The sequence below is a fragment of the Chlorocebus sabaeus genome, chromosome X (assembly GCF_047675955.1).
Source record: "Chlorocebus sabaeus isolate Y175 chromosome X, mChlSab1.0.hap1, whole genome shotgun sequence".
Classification (NCBI taxonomy): Eukaryota; Metazoa; Chordata; class Mammalia; order Primates; family Cercopithecidae; genus Chlorocebus; species Chlorocebus sabaeus.
Genome location: NC_132933.1, coordinates 23,531,647 through 23,549,104, shown reverse-complemented (window position 1 = coordinate 23,549,104; position 17,458 = coordinate 23,531,647). Strand labels below are relative to the sequence as shown.

Sequence of the window (17,458 nt, the reverse complement as noted above, 5' to 3'; positions counted from 1 at the left end):
AATATATCTTTACATAACCAATAATTGAAGCATATTTCTTTCCTTTAATGGTGACAGGATTGTGTACAGATTCAGATTCCTGTGACTTGAAATCAAACCCTTCCCCAACCCTGTGCCACATTCACACCTCTAAAAATCTGGAAGTTTCATGATGGGAGGGCTGACTGGATTAACTTTCTGTACCATTACTCTTGAGTTCTGAATAGGAAATTATCGGAGACTACAGACTAAATTAAACCTGTAGTTCCAGAGTATCTGATTAGTGTAAGCGGTCTCAAATCTATTATCACACTAGAAATCAATTTGAGCCTCACAAAACCCTCTGGATCAGTTTAAGATTGCACACCCTTGTGCCCATATGAACTCCATAACTTCTAGGTTACTGAGGGGTCAAATTGAAATTTGGAAGAATAGTGATTTGCTTAAAATTGCTTATCAGGAAAAGGTACAAAGCATTAACAAATCCCATAAAACTTCAACAATTTTCCTTTTTTCTCTCCTAGTAGAAAAGAACCAGATCCCGGCTGGGCGCTGTGGCTCACATCTGCAATCCCAGTACTTTGGGAGGCCGAGACAGGCAGATCACAAGGTCAGGAGATTGAGACCATCCTGGCTAACACGGTGAAACCCTGTCTCTACTAAAAATACAAAAAATTTAGCTGGGCGTGGTGGCGGGCACCTGTAGTCCCAGCTACTCGGGAGGTTGAGGCAGGAGAATGGCGTGAACCTGGGAGGTGGAGCTTGCAATGAGCTGAGATAGCGCACTGCACTCCAGCCTGGGCGACAGAGCAAGACTCCGTCTCAAAAAAAAAAAAAAAAAGAACCAGATCCCATGAAACAATTCTATCAATGTCCAGTACCTTTGTGGATTGTTAGATTTCTGTTAGAGTAATTAGGCTTGGCATTATTATAATGTTAAAGTGAAGATATTGGTGATGCTTATTAGAGTATCTTCTCCCTGTAATCCTAGCAGTTCGGGAGGCCAAAGTGGGTGCATCACTTGAGGTCAGGATAAAAGTGAAGGGTCACACAAAAGTAGGGTTGCTTTCTGATCATAGAAATTTAGTATTTTATGAGTAAACATTACAGAAGTCTTCTAGAAGAAAAATCTCCTCAAACAACTTGATAATGTTTTCATTCAGAAATTCAGGCTAAGTATTAATCCACTAAGAGCTATTTTTACTTTTTGGTGGTTATAGTCTACCAATCACAAGTTTTTTCCTCTCCTTCCCCTACCTTCATTGTAGTTCCATAGGAACATTTAGATGATATTCCATAGGCTAAAATATTTTATAGCTCACAAATAAAACATCAATAAAATCACTTAAATTCTGAGTTATCAATATTGGGTCCAATACCCTTTTTGGTAGAATCTCTGAAAAGTAACACACATTGTTTTGGTTGAGTACTACTAAGTCATCTACAATCAATATAAATCCAACTTGAATCTTAATTGTCATGCTTCAATAAGATGATTTGAGTGATAATTTTGAAATATGGTAATATTTCAGCATAAAAATTAAAACAGTGACTTGAAATAAGAGAATATTCTATTCTACTATCAACAATAAATATGCCAAATATGTCTAGCTCATTTAATAATTTAAGTGGCTCTCCACTTAGAACCTCCCAATTTGCCACAGGAAATGACATTGAGAATTCAATAGCTAAATTATTCTGCCTCTGATAAAACTGAGTAGAAATGCTATCCCAAGTTTAGAGTCAAGAGAAGAAAGAACTAGGCTTTCAGAAAATTTAAAACTCATCTCTTAACCACACTATTACTCATTGCCATGGTAAGAAAGAAGACTGGTATGCTGGCTACATTCCTTGACTTCTCCAGGCCTAAAAAAAGTAAATAAAATGAAAAAAGATATGTTTCCTCTTTCTCTCCTGAAATTCAGTTATGTTGTCCCTTGCACTTTACACACTTCTGAGGACACTTTTTTTTTTTTTTTTTTTTTTTTTTGAGACATAGTCTTACTCTCTTGCCTAGGCTGGAGTGCAGTGACATGATCTTGGCTCACTGCAACCTCTGCCTCCAGGTTCAGGCGACTCTCATGCCTCAGCCTACTGCATAGCTGGGAATATAGGCACGCGCCACCACGCCTGGATAATTTTTGTATCTTTATAGTACAGAGGGGCTTTCACCATGTTGGCCAGGCTGGTCTCAAACTCCTGGCCTCAAGTGATGCACCCACTTCGGCCTCCCGAACTGCTAGGATTACCGGGAGAAGATACTCTAACAAGCATCACCAATATCTTCACTTTAACATTATAATAATGCCAAGTCTACTTACTCTAACAGAAATCTAACAATCCACAAAGGTACTGGACATGTTTTGCTAGAAAGCCATGAAGATTTACGTGTGCTGCCTGCATTGTCCAAGCACAGTGCTGGAAAACCAGGCCCTCCCTCCTTCATGAATATAAACAGTAGTTGCAGAAGATGGGTGTAGCCAGAGGCTACAGCACATGCTGGTAGACAGACCAGAGATTCTATAATGATGCAGCACCTATGCATTTTATAGTCATATATCAAGATGATACTTTGATGAGGTAGTTGCTTAGACATTAGAACCCCCATGAGACACACAAACTTATTTAGCATATTATGATATTTTAAGAAAAGTATTCCAAACACTTCATTTTCTGTACATCTGAGTTTAAGGGAGAAAAAAAAAATTAACAAACAGGCTACTTGGCTCCATTAAAAATTATGATTTTCAATCTCAGAATGCTTACAATGTTGTTCAGGTCATCTTAACCGTCAATTAACTTAGTTATTTCCTTTTGCTCACATCTGATATTTTAACCTCTCACCTCCTTACTCCAGTCCTCAACTACATTCTTGCTTTGATTCTCACAAGTTCTTACAGACCTTTACTCTCCCTCTTACCTCTGACTCCTTACAGAAGAACAACAGTATCAAGGACAGATAAGATATCCCATATATCTTCCATTAGAAACAACCATCTTATGAAACGCTACTTCACTGAAAGTAAATGCTTACTTGAAATGGCTGGTTTTGAACTTGATATCTCTCCAACAAAGATCAGTTCATCGTCATCCTCGTCCTGAGTTTCTTCTACTTTCTTCTGCCATGGCTCTAGCTCTTCTTCTTCACATTCCATAAAGAGTTCTGCCATTTTTGAAATGTCTAATTTTCAAAAGGAGAGAAGCAAACTTTGTTTTCAAAGAGAAAAATATTTTTTGTGCAATACACAGTATGATATTTAAGATGCACTTTAATAATCCTAATAGCAATTAGTGACTTGATATTTGTTTTTGAGACGGAGTTTTGCTCTTATTGCCCAGGCATGATCTCAGCTCACTGCAACCTCCGCCTCCCGGGTTCAAACGATTCTCCTTCCTCAGCCTCCCAAGTAGCTGGGATTACACGTGCCCACTGCTACGCTCAGTTAAGTTTTATATTTTTAGTAGGGACGGGGTTTCACCATGTTGACCAGGCTGGTCTCGAACTCCTGACCTCAAGTGATCCGCCTGCTTCGGCCTCCCAAACTGCTGGGATTACAGGTGTGAGCCACCATGCCCAGCCTACTGACTTGATTCTCGTGCCTCAGCCTCCTGAGTAGCTGGGACTACAGACATGGTCTACAGTGGACCCTTCCCAACCCTGAGTGGCCATCTCTGCCTTGTAATCAGTACATGGTAGCAAAAGAAATAAACTCAGAACTAAATCTCTAAGATCTAAACTAGTTAAACTTGGCTAGACAGATAGATAAAGAAGGATAGTAGTCATTTACAGTGGCCAATACATTTTAGGATCAAATCCAAAGTGAGTTTTAGTTATATGACTAGAATGATTATATCTACAACAAAGATTGTAGCTATTATCTGAAAAAAAAAAAAAAAAACTCCACTTGTATAAACAAGAGAGATAAACTAAGAGAAAATAGGTAGGAGATATACTAGAAGAACGGAACCAGATTCAGGTATATCAGGCACAGAGCAAAGCAGGGATAAGGTCCTAGACTGAAAATACGAAAATTAAGTGAAACTTAATTCCATTCCAGGACAGATTAGACATTTCTCATTTGAAGAAACTGAGTAAAAAACATACTGTGAATATCACCAGCCTACAAGTTCTGACCAAACTCAGATCTCCTGGGAAGCATTTTAGTGCCTCACTCTTAAATATGGGTGGACAACCAATGAGTACCAGAAAATTGAGGAAAACCTTCAATGTGAAACACCAAAGCAATAAAACAGATTAAAGGATTTTAAAGAAAACCGAGAGCTACGCAGGATGGCGGACTAGATACAGCTAGGTGGAACAGCTGCCACCAAGAAACTGGGACGACTGGTGTACTCCTAACAGATCTTCAAAGGGGAGGCACTGAGTGGTCTGAGGGAAGACACAGAAGCTGGAATGAAGGAGGAAACTGGGAAGCCCACATGGGGCTACTGTGCACAGGGACTGGTTCTTGGCCCCTAATGACTCCAGGGGAATGGGTGAGTTGAACTGGCAAGGAGCAACTCACTCTTGCCACAGACCTCTTGGGATCCTGGCAGCAGAAAATCCCTCGATCATCACGGACACTTTGGTTGGCAGGGAGAGCTGCTTAGAGAAGCGATAGAGGAAGCATGTGAGCCAGTGTGGAGCCCAGAGGGTTGGCTGCAGGAGCATCTGTATTGGAGCACAGCCTGGGATCCTCATCCCCCTAGGCTCTGCTTGTTTCTATAAGAGACTGTAGCACTAGAGGAACTGTCAGACCTGAACTCTGCAGGGTGGCCTTGCCCATCAGACAGGACCGGTCTGACCTGAGCACTCTTTGGTCTGCTGTCCTGTCCTGGGGCCCCAGCCTGCCCATTCCCTTTTGCAGTACAGCCTAGGGTGCCCTGATGGCCCACATCATAGCTCCTGAGCTGGCCGTCCAGGTTTGACCAGCAGAGAGCTCCAGCAGGGTTGCTCCTGTGGCCATGCACTGGCCCACCTGCTCATTCTCCCCACTCCTGCTTACCCGGGGTCCACAGCCTCCCTCCACATCACTTTGCCAGTCAGTGCGTATGTGCGCAGGTGGATCGTGCCTTCCCTGCCCTGTAAGCACACATGTATATGTGCACTTTGCCCTGCCTGCTGCCAGTGGGAGTGCACTCCACCCACCCTCCTCTGCCGTAATGCCATTGTAGTCGGAGCCTTGGTGAGCACAGAGCCCGCAAGCCCTGTACCCACTAGCACCCTGATCCTGAGCCACCACTGCCACTAGAATGTAACTAGGCACAGAGAACAGTGGACCCTCCCCGACCCTGAGCAGCCATCTCTGCCTGTATCAACATGTACAAAAAGCGCATACAGTCCTGCACTGGCCAGTGACCCATCCCCACGCTGATGTCACCACCAGCATGACCATATGCACAGTTGCCGGCTGGGGCCCCTGCACCCCTGAGCCATGCTGCTTCTGCGAAAGTCCATGCAGAAGATGCTAGCATCCTGCAGCAGCTGATGAATGTGCACTCTGCTGTGCTGCTGCTGCCACTGGCATGTGTGAACAGGAACGGACCCTGCTGTCACTGCCCTACAAAACAGTTTGGCTGGCACCACCCATTGGCGTGCTGGGACAAGAGGTACATGAGCACCTCAGTCCCCCTAGCACAGTGGGTTCCTAAACTTGAGAAGCCAGAGAAAAAAGCAGAGGCCCAATATCAGTCCTGCAAAATTAGAGCATGCACTCCAGGAGTTGTAAGCTGAGCCTTGGCCCCCTAAAATCTAGAAATGAAGCCAGTTGACTGAATCTATCTTATACCACAATCAAACTCTTAAGGTCATCAGATAAAATAAAAAAAAAAAAACCCAAAAGACAGCAACTTCAAAGACTGAAGGAACATAAGCCCACAAAGAAGAGAAAGAACCAGCAAAAGAACTCTGACAACTCAAAAAGCCAGAGTACCTTCTTTCCTCCAAATAACTACACTAGCTCTCCACCAAGGGTTCTGAAGGGGGCTGAGATGGCTGAAAGGACAGAAAAAAGAATTCAGAATATGAACAGGTATAAAGGTCACTGAGATGCAGGAGTACACTGAAATCTAATCCAAGAAAGCTAAGAATCATAATAAAACAACACAGGAGCTGACAGACAAAATAGCCAGTATAGAAAAGAACACAACTGACCTGATAGAGCTAAAAAACGTACAAGAATTTCAAAATGCAATCACAGGTATTAATAGTAGAACAGAACAAGCAGAGGAAAGAATCTCAGAGCTTGAAGACTGGCTTTCTAAGATAGCCAAAAAAATATAGGGAAAAAAGAATGAAAAAGAACAAACAAGACTTCTGAGAAGTATGGGATTATGTAAAGAGACCACTAAACACCCACATCAAAAAGATATCTCAATTTAACATCCTACCATGACAACAAAAAGAACTAGAGAACCGAGAAGAGCAAACCAATCCCAAAGCTGACAGAGAAGACAAGAAATGTCCAAAATCAGAGCTGAACTGAAGGAGACTAAGAAAAGAAAAACCATTCAAAAGATCAATGAATCCGGTAGCTGTTTTTTTGAAAAAATTAATAAAATAGGCCACTAGCTAGACTAATACAGAAGAGAGAAGATCCAAATAAACACAATAAGAAACAACAAAGGAGATGTTACAACTGAACCCAGAAAAATACAAATAAACATCAGACAATATTATGAACACCTCTATGGACACCAACTAGAAAATCCAGAAAAAACGAACAAATTTCTGGACACATTCATTCTCCCCAGACTGAACCAGAAATAAACTGAATCCCTGAACAGAATAATAACGAGCTCTGAAATTGAACCAGTAAAAAGAGCCTACCAATAAAAAAAAGGTGAGGACCAGATGAATTCACACTTGAATTCTACAAGATGTACAAAGAAGAGCTGGTACTATTTCTACTGAAAGTCCTTCCTAACTCATTCTATGAGGCCAGCATTGTCCTGATAACAAAACCTGGAAGAGAAACAACAAAAAAATAAAACTTGGCTGCATGCGGTGGCTCACACCTGTAATCCCAACACTCTGGAAGGTCGAGGTGGGCGGTTAACTTGAGGTCAAGAGTTCGAGACCAGCCTGGGTAACATGGTGAAACCCCATCTCTACTAAAATACAAAATTAGCCAGGGTGATGGTGAAAGCCTGTAATCCCAGCTACTTGGGAGTCAGAGGCAGAAGAATCACTTGAATCCAAGAGGCAGAGGTTGCAGTGAGATGAAATCATACCACTGTACTCCAGCCTGTGCAACAGAGTAAGACTAAGTCTCCAAAAAAAAAAAAAAAAAAACAAAAACAAAAAACCGCTTAGCCAGGCATGATGGCAAGTACTTCTGTCCCAGCTACTCAGAACGCTGAGGTGGGAGAATCACCTGAGCCCCAGGAGCTTGGGGATGCAGTGAGCCATGACGGCACCACTGCACTCCAGTCTAGGCAAGATTAAGGACCTGTCAGAAAAAAATAAAAGGAAGAATAAAGACCAGCAATATTATACAACATTTCCCTCTCATTCACCCTTTCTTTCTCAGGAAGAATCCACCAAAACAAGACTTAAGAAGGAGGACAATGCAGGTTGCAGAAAATCTGACATTTGGCACAACACAAAAACAAAAGAAAGTCCCAGGACAACAGCTGTGCAGTAGGCCTACAGCGTGAACAGCCAGAGCAGTGCAGGAGAATATCACTTCCAGGAGACTTGCCAATCTTCCAAAATATTAAGCATTAAATTGTTAGATAACCTGACAAGTTTCACAGTGTAGGACAAGTGAATGAATAGGCCATAGGGCCGGGCATGGTAGTGGTGCATGTCTGTAGTCCCAGCTGCCCAGGAGGCTAAGGAATGAGAATCTCTGGAACCCAGGAAGAGAAGGAGAATCTCTGGAACCCAGGAAGGGGAGGTGCACACACTGCACTCCAGCCTGGGAGGCAGCGTTAGACTTTGTCTGAAAAACACAGACACACACACACACACACGTGACAGAAGGAGCCAGGCGCAGGGGCTCACAACCTTAATCCCAGCACTCTGGGAGGCCAGGGCGAGCGGATCACTTGATGCCAGGAGTTCAAGACCAGCCTGGCCAACATGGCGAAACCCTGTCTCTACTAAAAACACAAAACTAGCCAGGTATGATGGTGCACAGCTGTAAGCCCAACTATTTAGGAGGCTGGGGCAGGGGAATCGCTTGAACCCAGGAGGCGGAGGTTGCAGTGAGATGAGATCGTGCCACTGCACTACAGCCTGGGCAGCAGAGTGAGACGCTGTCTCAGAAAAAAATGAAAAACGAAAAACAAAAAAACCAATAATCAAAAAACCAAAAAGCTTTCATGCCAACATCTTTGATGAATATGGATGCAAAAATCCTCAACAAAATACTGGCAAACCGAATATAGCAGCGCATCAAAAAGCTTATCTACCACTATCCTGTAGGCTTTATCCCTGTGATGCAGGGTTCGTTCAACACACGCAAATCAATAAATGTGATTCATCACATAAACAGAACTAACGACAAAAACTACCTGATTATCTCAATAGACACAGTAAAGGCTATCAATAAAATTCAACACTTCTTCGTGTTAAAAATTCTCAATAAACAGCCAGGTGTGGTGGCTCAGGCCTGTAATCCCGCAATTTGGGAGGCCGAGGCAGGCAGATCACGAGGTCAAAAGATCGAGACCATCCTGGCCAATATGGTGAAACCCCGTCTCTACTAAAAATACAAAAATTAACTGGGTGTGGTGGCGCATGCCTGCAGTCCCAGCTACTTGGGAGGCTGAGGCAGGAGAATGGCTTGAACCCGGGAGGCGGAGGTTGCAGTGAGCCAAGATTGTGCCACTGCACTCCAGCCTGGCGACAGAGTGAGACTCTGCCTCAAAAACAAAAAGAAAAAAAAATCTCAATAAACTAGGTATTGAAGGAACATCTCAAAATAATAACGGCCATCTATGACAACCCCACAGGCAACATCATATGGAATGGGCACAAGCTGGAAGCATTCCCCTGGAAAACCAGCACAAGACAAGGATGCTCTCTCTCACCATTCCTATTCAACACAGTATTGGAAGTCCTGCAATCAGGCAAGAGAAAGAAATAGACGGCATCCAAATAGGAAGACAGGTAGTCAAACTACCCCTGCTTGCAGACAGCATGAGCCACTATCTAGAAAACCCTGTAGTCTCAGCCCACAAGTGCCTTAAACTGATAAACAACTTCAGCAAAGTCTCAGGATACAAAATCAATGTACAAAAATCACCGGCATTCCTATACACCAACAACAGTCAAGCCAAGTGCCAAATCAGGAACACAATCCCATTCACAATAGCCACAGAAAGAATAAAATACCTAGGAATAGAGCCAACCAGGGAAGTTAAAGAATCTCTTCAATGAGAATTACAAAACACTGCCGAAAGAAATCAGAGATGACACAAACACATGAAACAACAGTCTATGCTCATGAATAGGAAGAATCAATATTGTTAAAATGGCATACTGCCCAAAGCAATTTATAGATTCAATGATATGCCTATCAAACTACTGATGACATTCTTCACAGAACAAGAAAAAGTTATTTTAAAATTCATAAGGAACCAAAAAAAAGGCCTGGACAACCAAGGCAAATCTAAGCACAAAGAACAAAGATGAAGGCATCATGCTACCTGCCTTCAAACGGTACAGGGCTACAATAACCAAAACAGCATGGTCCTGGTACAGAAACACATATATAAACCAATGCAACAGAATAGAGAGCCCAGAAATAAGGCCACACACCTACAACCATCTGACGTTCGACAAAACTGACAAAAACACACAATGGGGAAAGGACTCCCTATTCAATAAATGGTGCCGGGATAACTGGCTAGCCATATGCAAGAGACTGAAACTGGACCCCTTCTTTACACCATACACAAAAATCAACTCAAGATGGATCAAAGACTTCAATGTAAAACCCAAAACTATAAAAACCCTGGAAGACAACCCAGGCAATACCATTCTGGACGTAGGAATGAGCAAAGACTTCATGACAAAGACATCAAAGGTAATTATGACAAAAGCCAAAATTGACAAATGGGCTCTAATTAAACAAAAGAGCTTCTGCACAGCAAAAGAAACTATAGACAGAGTAAACAACCTATAAATGGGAGAAAAATTTTGCAAACTATGCATCTGACAAAGGGCTAATATCCAGCATATATAAGGAACTTAAACAAATTTATAAGAAAAAAAGCAAACAACCCCATTAAAAAGTTGGCAGTGGATATGAACAGACGTTTATCAGAAGAAGACATACATGTAGCCAACAAGCATATATAAAAAAGCAAAACATCACTGATCATTAAAGAAATGCAAATCAAAACCACACTGAGATATAATCTCTCACCTGTCAGAATGGCTATGATTCAAAAGTCAAAAAAATAACAGACGCTGGGGAGGGTGCACAGAAAAAGGAACATTTATACAGTGTTGGTGGGAGTGTAAATTAGTCCAACCACTGTGGAGGACAGTGTGGTGATTCCTCAAAGAGCTAAAAACATAACTACCATCAGACCCAGCAATTCTATTACTAGGTATATACCCAAAGGAATGTAAACTGCTCTATCAAAAAGACACATGTATACATACGTTCACTGCAGCACTATTCACAGGAGCAAAGACATGGAATCGACCCAAGTGCCCATCAATGGTAGACTGGATGAAGAAAATGCGGTACATATACACCATGGAGTACTTTGTAGCCATAAAAAAGAACAAGGTCATGTCCTTTGCAGGAACATGGATGGAGCTGGAGGCCATTATCCTTAGCAAACTAATGCAGGAACAGAAAACCTAATACCACTTGTTCTCACTTATAAGTGGGTGCTAAATGATGAGAACACACAGACATATAGAGGGGAACAACAGATGCTGGGGGCCTACTTGAGGGTGGAGGGTGGATGGACGGAGAAGATTAGGAAAAATAACTCATGCGTACTAGGCTTAATACCTGAGTGATGAAATAACCTATACAATAAACCCCCAAGACATGAGTGTACCCATAACAAACCTGCACATGTATCCCTGAACTTAAAAGTTAAAAAAAGTAGACAGAGATAATACAGAGAGCAAGAGACAATAGGATATAATTAGCATCTTTAGAGAGATAAGACAACGATATTAGATAAAGATAGCCAAAATTCAGTAAAAAAAAAAAAAAAAAGTCAAATGTCAAAGTTGAATAAATGTGAAGCCAAAAGACAAAAAACACATATATTAAACACAGAAAACAAGATTGGTAGAAAAATCAATTTCAAAGGTATAAAATGCACCTAACAAAAGTTCCAGGAAAAACAAAAGTAAGAGAAAAAGGAGAGGAGAAGTAATCAAAGGAAAATACAAGAAAAATTCCCAGTTCTCATGGATATAAATTTACAGAATCAAAAGGGCCCACTAGCAGTCAGCATGTTGATCAAGAATAAAAACTACACTAGAAAGACATATGAAATTTCAGAATACTGGAAATTGCCAAGTGGCTGGGTGCGGCGGCCCAGGCCTGTAATCCCAGCACTTTGGGAGGCCGAGGCAGGTGGATCACTCGAGGCCAGGAGTTCGAGACCAGCCTGGATAACATGGTGAGACCCCGTACCTACCAAAAATACAAAAATTAACTAGGCACAGTGGTGCGCACCTGTAATTCTAGCTGCTTGGGAGGCAGAGGCACAAGAATCGCCTCAACCCGGGAGCCGGTGGTTGCAGTACGCTGAGACTGGGCCCTGCCACTGCACTCTAGCCTGGGTGATGGAGTGAGACTCTGTCTCAAACAAACAAACAAACAAACAAGAATAAAGAACAGCTTAGCCAGGCATGGTGGCATGCACCTCTAGCCCCAGTTACTCAGAAAGCTGAGGTGGGAAAATCACCTGAGCCCCAGGAGGTGGGGGCTGCAGTGAGCCATGAAGGTACCATTGCACTCCACTGGGCAACAGAGTAAGGGCGTATCTCCAAAAAAAAAAAAAAAAGAAAAAAAAAAAGAATAAAGACCAGCAATATTATACAACATTTCCCTCTCATTCACCCTTTCTCAGTAAGAATCCACCAAAACAAGACTTAAGGAGAATGACACAGGATGCAGAAAATCTGACATTCAGCACAATACAAAAACAAAAGAAAGTCCCAGGACAATAGCTGTGTAGTAGGCCTACAGAGCAACAAGCCAGAGTAGTGCAGGAGATTACCACTCACTCCCAGGAACCTGCCAATCCCCCCAAATATTATTAAAATATTAAACATTAAATTGTTAGATTACCTGACAAGTCTCACAGTGTAGGAAAAGTGAATTAAGAGGCCATGGTGTCGGGTGCGGTGGTGGCGCATGCCTGTATTCCCAGCTACACGGGAGGCAGAGGGATGAGAATCGCTGGAACCTGGGAGTGGGAGGTGCAGTGAGCCAAGATCACACCACTGCACTCCAGTCTGGGTGACTGGGAGACTTCATCTCAAGAAAAAAAGGGGACGAGGAAGTGGCAGGGCATGGCAGCTCACGACCTTAATCCCAGCATTTTGGGAGGCTGAGGCGGGCAGATCACTTGAGGTCAGGAGTGTGAGACCAGCGTGGTCCACACGGCAAAATCCTGTCTCTACTGAAAACAAAAATACAAAAATTTGCAGTGCATGGTGGCGCACACCTTTAATCCCAGCTAGAAGGGAGGCTGAGGCAGGAGAATTGCTGGAAACCGGGAGTGCAGTAAGTTGAGATCACGCCACTGCACTCCAGCCTGGGCGACAGCATGAGACTCTGTCTCAGAAAATAAAAAAAGAAAAGAGGCTCTGGAAGGGTGTGAGTGGCTACAGGTTTTAATAAATTTTGCTAACTTATAAAATGAAAATTTTAATTGAGCAATATATAAAAACAGAAAAGGGAATGTATCCATCATAATACATTAATACAGTACCACACTCACCTGTGAACAGTATTATGGTCATCATAAAATCATCGAATATGATTTACTCAAAAATTGAGATATAACTATATTGAGAGATGCTTAAAAGGAAGAAAAAGTTTTAAGAAAACTAAAATCTTCATCTTCCTTGATAGAAAATCACTAGGTAATGGCAAAACATGATGATTCAAGAGACAACTGTATGTACATGAGTTTTAAAAATTGAGAAACGTAGAAGTAATTATTAGAAAAACAGCTATACAACTGAAAGTACATGCTTTTCAATTTTTTAGCTTGAAAAACAGCGAGGATATAGGTATGTGCATGTGCTCACACACACACACCTATCTCTACCTCTCTCTCTCTCCTTCACTCCCTCCCTTCAAGAGACTGTGCTTATGTAACTTAAAAGTCTTTTCAAGTTAGTTTGACTTTAAAAAAAGATCCGTGTATTGTTTAGGTTAAAAAGCAGTGAAGGAGATGTAAACTAACATAACAGCAATAGTCTGGGCACGGTGGCTCACACCTTTAATCCCAGCACTTTGGTAGACTGAGATGAGGCCAGGAGTTTGAGACCAGCCTTGCTAACATGGCGAAACCTCATCTCTACTAAAATTACAAAAATTAGCCGGGAGCGGCGGGGCACACCTGCAATCCCAGCTACTTGGGAGGCTGAGGCAGGAGAATCACTTGATCCTGAGTGGCAGAGGTTGCAGTGAGCTGAGATAGCACCACTGCTCTCCAGTCTGGGCCACAATGCTAGACTCTGCCTTCAAAAAATAAAAAATAAATAAATAATAAAAATGGGAATGTATATAAGCGATGGAGAGACATGTGGATTGTGGGGGACAACTATAAGAATAAATAGAAACAATATAAAACAACTTCAGGGTTCTGGTTTAAACAATGATATCTTTGTTTTTCAAGTGCAGTCATTCGTAACAGTAATTTTACTATACTAAAATAATGCCATTTCTACTTTTGACTCAAAAATTAAGACCATCCTTTAGCATGGCCTTAACATGTAAAACTTGAAAACAATGATTTGAGGATAGGACACAAACAAAACTTCTTAACAAATTGGTTCCATTCTTTTAAAACATTTTGATTTCCTCTTCTATACAGATATGCCAGATACCATGGCTTGGCATAACACTGTTTCATGTTCAGTAGTCTGCCTACCAAACAAAGAAACCCCCAAAACAAAAAATCTTCACATTCTCCCAAAAGTAACCAATATTATGAACTGACCCTTTTTTTCCAAATACCACCTCAAAAAAACATATAGAATGTTCTAAGTCAGACAATTAAAAGCATTAATTCATATTTCAGTATTTGTATATTCTGAATACTTGAAAATACCACACTCATTGTGTCCCCTGAAGTCCTCATTCGTACTGCTTCTTCCACCTGGAATATCCTTTCTCCTTACCTTATACTGTCCACATCATTCGAGTATAGTGGAAAGAGAATGGACTTGACATCAAATTGAATAGTTCAAATCCTCATTGCACTATTACTAATTATGTGACTCTGGAGAAATTACTTGAACCTATTTTCTCACCTCTAACATGAGCACAATATCTACCTAATAGAAGTGGTAACAGAGATTCAGGAAAATGCCATATTAATAAGTATCTAACTTCAAATTTATTCCTTGCCCCTTCCCAACTCTTAGTTCAATTAAAACTTCCTCAGCAAACCATTAGACTTGTTTTTCTTTAACCTCTTACTGCACTGACAGTCTGTGCTAAGAAATTCAAGATTTAATATATATGATCTCAAACTGCCTACTATTTCTTAGTGTGTCTTAATTATATATGTTCAACTCCAAAGTAAGTTCCTGGAGAGTGAAGAACATATTTTCTTTCTTTGTATTTCCTCCTACACACAGTAGTGTATTGGATACGTAGTAGGTACTTAACACATGATTATCTATGGGGTAAGAAACTAGGTAAACCCAGGCAATGCCAGATTTAAAGAAATAAGGGAGACTCATATATACTGATAATTAAAAAAATAATTTACATTCATGTTGATACCACTGTGATGATATTATGGGAACAAATAATAGGTCTTCCCCATGCTTTTTTACTGAGTTCTGCCATTGTTAATTTCAAGATATACTACTGAGCAAAAATTTTTAAAAGGCACATAATAGCATATATAGTATGATCTTGTTTAGAAATTATTTTTTGTCTATGCATAGAAAAAAGTTTGTGATTACGTATACTCAACCTACAACAGTAGTTATCTCTGGGGATGAGAAGGAAACATTTCATATCTATTACCAACATGTTTACTGTATTTTTTTTAAACTAGGAATATGTATTACTTTAACAAATATTTGTTTTGGCTAGGCACAGTGGCTCACGCCTGTTATCCCAGCACTTTGGGAGAACGATGTGGGTGTATCAGTCAGTCAGTTCGAGACCACTCTGGCCAACATGGTGAAACCCCATCTCTATTAAAAATACAAAAACTAGCCAGGTGTGGTGGCGGGTGCCTGTAATCCAAGCTGTTTGGGAGGCTGAGGCATGAGAATAGATTGAACCTGTGCAGTGGAGATTGCTGTGAGCCGAGATCATGCCGCTGCACTCCAGCCTGGGTGAAAGAGTGAGAATCTGTCTTAAAAATAAACAAATAGGCCAGGTGCAGTGGCTCATGCCTGTAATCCCAGCACTTTGGGAGGCCGAGGCAGGCGGATCACGAGGTCAGGAGATCGAGACCATCCTGGCTAACACAGTGAAACCCTGTCTATACTAAAAATACAAAAATTAGCCAGGTGTTATGGTGGGCATCTGTAGTCCCAGCTACTCAGGAGGCTGAGGTGGAAGAATGGCGTGAACCTGGGAGGTGGAGCTTGCAGTGAGCCGAGATCGTGCCACTGCACTCCAGCCTGGCCAACAGAGCGAGACTCTGTCTCAAAAAATATATAAATAAATAAATAATATTTGTTTTTAAGAAAATGTGCTCATTTCTGTCTCTAATCTTTTCTTTTGAAAGGTTTACAGTACAAAAACCATGCCTATTAGTATCCACTACAGCGGAAATACTTACTTTTTGGTTGAAAAGGTTTGTTGTCATCCATGAAGTTGCAAGGTCACCTAAGTACCAACACATGACATCAATCAATGTTATGAGTCACTTTAAGTAATACCAAGTACTAAAACATGAAACCTGAGATCCAAAATCTTTGGGTCTAATTTTGATCTCTAGCACACTCACCATATGACTCCAGACAAGATAGTAAGCTAGGTCTCAGTTTTCTACCCTCTAAAATAAAGATGTCTACTACTAGTGTGGATTTTGTTAAATTAAATGCACACTAATTTAGTCTCTTTCTCCTACAAAAGCCCACCTTTTGAGTTTGATATGTTTGATACACACAGGTAATTCATTTTCTGTAACTGGTTCATTCCCAAATGAATACATTTAACGTATAGAATTCTGTAATTTACTACTTGAAGAAATCGGAGTTATCAGATTACAAATAAACTTCAAAAGGCATCTTTTTGCAAAAATGAGTAATTATCCTGTAATATATGTTTTAGTAAATCTGAATTCTGAAATGCTAAGTGACATTAATCTTTAACTGATTCCTATTCACATTTCAGAAATATTATTACTATAAGAAAACACATACATTTAGATATTTTTAGTTTTTTGAATCAACTCTGAACCGAAAAGTAACAGAAAATTGGATAAATTGCATAACAGAACAATTCATTATAAAGTAACTGCTCATTGCCTTTTGTGCTCAGGGTACTGTGCTAGGTTCTAGGGAAAATACAAAGATGAATAAGTCATAGTCCTTGCCTTCAGAAGTTTACAATCTGTCTACGATTCTTCGGGATTTTCAAAAAGCTGTTACATTAAACATTATCAAAAAAAATTGAATTGCTTTCTAAAACGGGAATTTGTATCCTGAGTTCTCATGCACTGTACATACCATATATTCTACATACAGAATAAACACTTTTAAAATACTATTTGTTATAAAACAAAAAAGGTAAAAATCAAACATCAGAAATCTAAAGTAGGATATACAAAGCTAATTCAGTCTCCACATTTGTCTTTATCTTCCAACTGGCAAAAGCAAACTTTCCCTAATTCCAAATTATTTGGACTGAATTAGACCAAAGGGGAAAACATTACTTTAACTCCAGAAGAAGTTACTTGTATAAACGTTTGGATTTCTAATACAAGAGTTTCTAGTGAATTCTGTAATTAGGTACATGTCCCTAGTTCTGAGTTCTGACTATTCAAATCTCTTCAAACTCAACTACTTGGATAGTTAGTGTTTGTTCCTAAATTAGAATTAAGGTAATACATACGTCACATAAATACATGAGAATTCTTCCTCAACATTAAGGATCTATTGCTACCAAGAACACAGAATTTTTTAAAGTCACAATTGCACAGCCTATGAGACTCATATAACACATTTAAAAAAAAAATTTTTTTTTTTAGAGACAAGGTCTCGCTATGTTGCCCAGGCTGGAGTGACGCGGCCATTCACAAGCACGACTGATCGTCGCATACCACAGCCTTGAACTCTTGG

General features: G+C 40.7%; 1 protein-coding gene across 2 annotated transcripts in view; it reads right to left on the bottom strand.

The window, feature by feature from the left end:
• Positions 1-17,458, bottom strand: part of ZNF280C (zinc finger protein 280C) — a 66,449-nt gene that overhangs the window by 42,035 nt on the left and 6,956 nt on the right. The window contains exons 2-3 of one of the 2 annotated variants that reach the window (XM_007992678.3): positions 15,955-16,001; positions 3,014-3,160 (exon numbers count right to left, since the gene is read on the bottom strand). In XM_007992678.3, the coding sequence (XP_007990869.1) occupies positions 3,014-3,160; positions 15,955-15,985 (178 nt within the window). In that variant the 5' untranslated portion in view covers positions 15,986-16,001. The remainder of the gene's footprint in view (positions 1-3,013; positions 3,161-15,954; positions 16,002-17,458) is intronic. The other variant, XM_037989128.2, reaches the window with a different exon arrangement.